This window comes from Zophobas morio, unplaced genomic scaffold (assembly GCF_036711695.1).
Source record: "Zophobas morio isolate AGI-343-1 ecotype UQ-CSIRO unplaced genomic scaffold, CSIRO_AGI_Zmor_V1 ptg000030l, whole genome shotgun sequence".
In the NCBI taxonomy this organism is placed as follows: domain Eukaryota; kingdom Metazoa; phylum Arthropoda; class Insecta; order Coleoptera; family Tenebrionidae; genus Zophobas; species Zophobas morio.
The window spans coordinates 13588892-13591880 of record NW_026972135.1 but is presented as its reverse complement, the minus strand read 5'-3'; the positions used below and the strand labels follow the sequence as shown (position 1 = coordinate 13591880).

Below are 2989 nucleotides of genomic sequence, written 5' to 3'. Positions count from 1 at the left end.
TCATACGTCATTCTGCGTCAGTTTAGCTTATTTTTTTAGTTCTCCGAACCTGCAGTGTGCATCATAGCGTGCAGGCGTTAATAGCTGTCAAGTAACTGCCAATTTCGGACTCTCAGACCGACGTCACCACTTATGCTACACTTTGTTAAATTGTAATATTGAAAAAGTTTTTACTTGTTTTGTGTTGTGAAGTGAATTTATTGCTAAAGGTAAGTTTTATGATGCAACAAAACTGTTGTCTTAAGTGTAAACAATTCTAGAAGATATTTGCAAACAATAATGAGTTATGAAGCGGACCAGCAGAGACTTCAACGTCTGATGGAAGAGTGTTTTTCTGATGAAAATGATTGCGAAGCTGACGACGCAGTAGATGATGAAGTTGAAGACGGTCGTTTTGAAGAACGAGAAGAAAATACCGATACAGAGCAGGAATTAGAATTTGACGACGTTGAATCTGATCAAGAATCGAGTGAAGAACGAAAGGTAAATACGAGGTTGGTTTTTATTGGCAAGGATGGAACTATTTGGAGAAAGCATTGTAAGCAAAGGAAGGTTAGACGAACAATAAAAAATATTGTGACTCAATTACCAGGACCCATTGGTCCTGTACGGTTAGTCAAAACACCACTTGAAATTTTTCATCACTTTTTTGATCAGAATGTATTAGATATAATAGTTGAAAATACAAACAAATATTTAGCGACTGCAGAAGCTAACTATTCTCGAGCGACTTATACTCGTCCCACAAATTTTATAGAAATTCAAGCATTACTGGGCATTCTGTTACTTAGTGGTGTCAAAAAATCAAATCACTTGAACGCTGAAGATTTATTTAAATCGAATGGTACTTGCCCCGAAATATTCAGACTTACAATGTCGTGCCAAAGATTTCGAATTCTTTTGAGATACCTGAGATTTGATGATATAGACACTCGCGCTGAGCGAAAATCTTTGGATAAGCTGGCTCCTATCAGAGAATTGTTCACGGCTGTAGTAGACAACTGTAAGAAAAATTACAGCCTCTCTCATAGCACAACAATCGATGAGAAACTAGAAGGCTTTCGGGGCCGTTGTTCCTTTCGCCAATATATTCCTAGCAAGCCCAATAAATATGGCATTAAAATTTATGCTCTTTGCGATGCAAAAATGTTTTATACGGCTAATCTAGAAGTCTACGTTGGAGCCCAACCTGAAGGGCCATTTTCACAAAATAACAGTGCACTTGCAGTTGTCGATAGACTGTGTGAACCAATGAAAGGAAAAGGTAGAAACCTTACTACTGATAACTTTTTTACAAGCACTGAATTGTCTGAGCTATTGCTGCGCCATAAAATTACAACTGTAGGAACAATTAGAAAAAATAAGCGTGCGTTGCCACGAGAATTTGTTGAAGGAAAAAATCGGCCGATTGGTTCTAGTATGTTTGGTTTTAGGGATGATTGTACTCTAGTATCTTATATTCCCAAAAAAAATAAAAACGTTCTTCTGATTTCTACTATGCATGACGACGATTTAGTCAATGAGGCTACAGGAAAACCACAGATAATTCTTGATTATAACGCCACTAAAGGAGGAGTGGATACTGTAGACCAATTGTGCGCTAACTATAATTGTGCCCGTAATACCCGGAGGTGGCAAATGGTGGTTTTTTACAGTCTTGTAAATATTTCTGCAATAAATTCAGAGGTAATTTTTCACGCAAATAACCCCGAAGATAGAACTCTTCGTCGACACTTTTTAGAAGACTTATCTTTTGCGCTGATAAATAACCATTTGAAAGCACGAGCTTATTCCGAAAATTTACCAAGAACAATGCGCACCAGAATTCGGGAACTTTGCCATCTTGATCCTGAAGCTTCCACATCACAAGAACCAACAGAACCAGGACGCTGTGAATTGTGCTCTTCCAAGAAAAACAGAAAAACTCGATTCTTCTGTAAGAGCTGCAAGACGTTTATGTGCCTAGAACATTGTATAATGATCTGTGAAGATTGTTTCGGTAAAAATTTGGTTTGCGATAACTAATCTTGTTTAGAATTGATAAATAGTTATTTTTCTTGTAAAACTGTTTAATTTTATTTCACAAAAATATGAAAATTGTACTTTGTTATGTCTCCTAAAATTTGAATTTGCAAAAAAAATTGAATTTAATTTTTTTCTTAAATAAAAAACTAAATCTGACAGTTCTGTTTACAATCAATAAGCTGTAAAGATAGTATAGTTAATAAATATTAAAAAAAAAACACGAAAAAGTTGAAATGTCTGTGAGACCGACGTCACCACTGGTGTCATGAAATAGCACGTCACCACTGGAGGGTTAAATAGAATTACAACAGCCGGATTTAGATCTTACATGTAGTTCGAAGCTTTATAGATAACAGTGAACAGGAAAACAAACACAAATTCTATGAACTACTTCAATTACTGTAATATAATTAATGTAATAAATTAATGTAAATGTTATCATGGAGGATCGAAAATTGCTTCCTTAAAATAGTCGTATCACACCCTAAAATCGCCCTTTTATAAGTCGGTCTACCCTTACCCATTAAAATCACGTATTACTTTCCAGATTTTACACACTGTGTCTTTGTTCCAATGTCTTCCAAGGATTCCTTATCCAAATATGGACAGAATTTACTGTCAATCAAATCATTTTAATAATCTATGCCCAAGACACATTCTTTGTCCAAATATCAACAGACGCACTGACCAACAATTAGATCGCTTGAATGGCAATTAAAATCTAAAATTGCCTGGGTTCAAAAAGGAGTGTTTTATGACCTGTTTAACCTAATAGCGAATAATCGTAGGAAATCTGTTGTCCAACACGCTCTCACAGACCGCAAGACTTATAAATAGGAAATGGTTTCAGACCTGATCAGTAGCTGAGTCCAGCGGATTCAGCGGTTTTGGTTGGTCCCTCCCTCTAGGGTCCAATTTGGTTCCGATATCTAACTTTCTCAAACCCACCATCGTTGCGTGGTCG

The 2989-nt window shown here is 36.3% G+C and overlaps 1 protein-coding gene across 1 annotated transcript; it reads left to right on the top strand.

Moving 5' to 3' along the window:
• Positions 1-279: 279 nt before the first annotated feature.
• On the top strand, positions 280-2743 carry LOC135138619 (piggyBac transposable element-derived protein 4-like). Its single transcript, XM_064068597.1, has 3 exons — positions 280-1584; positions 1781-1936; positions 2573-2743. The coding sequence occupies exons 1-3, from the start codon at positions 280-282 to the stop codon at positions 2741-2743; spliced, it is 1632 nt and encodes a 543-aa protein (XP_063924667.1).
• Positions 2744-2989: the final 246 nt, after the last annotated feature.

Coding starts and splice junctions, on each gene's coding strand:
- LOC135138619 (XM_064068597.1), top strand. CDS start 280: ATGAGTTATGAAGCGGACCAGCAGAGACTTCAACGTCTGATGGAAGAG. Junction 1,585..1,780: donor CTAAAGGAGGAGTGGATACT/GTAGACCAATTG, acceptor ACCATTTGAAAG/CACGAGCTTATTCCGAAAAT. Junction 1,937..2,572: donor CAGAAAAACTCGATTCTTCT/GTAAGAGCTGCA, acceptor ATTACTTTCCAG/ATTTTACACACTGTGTCTTT.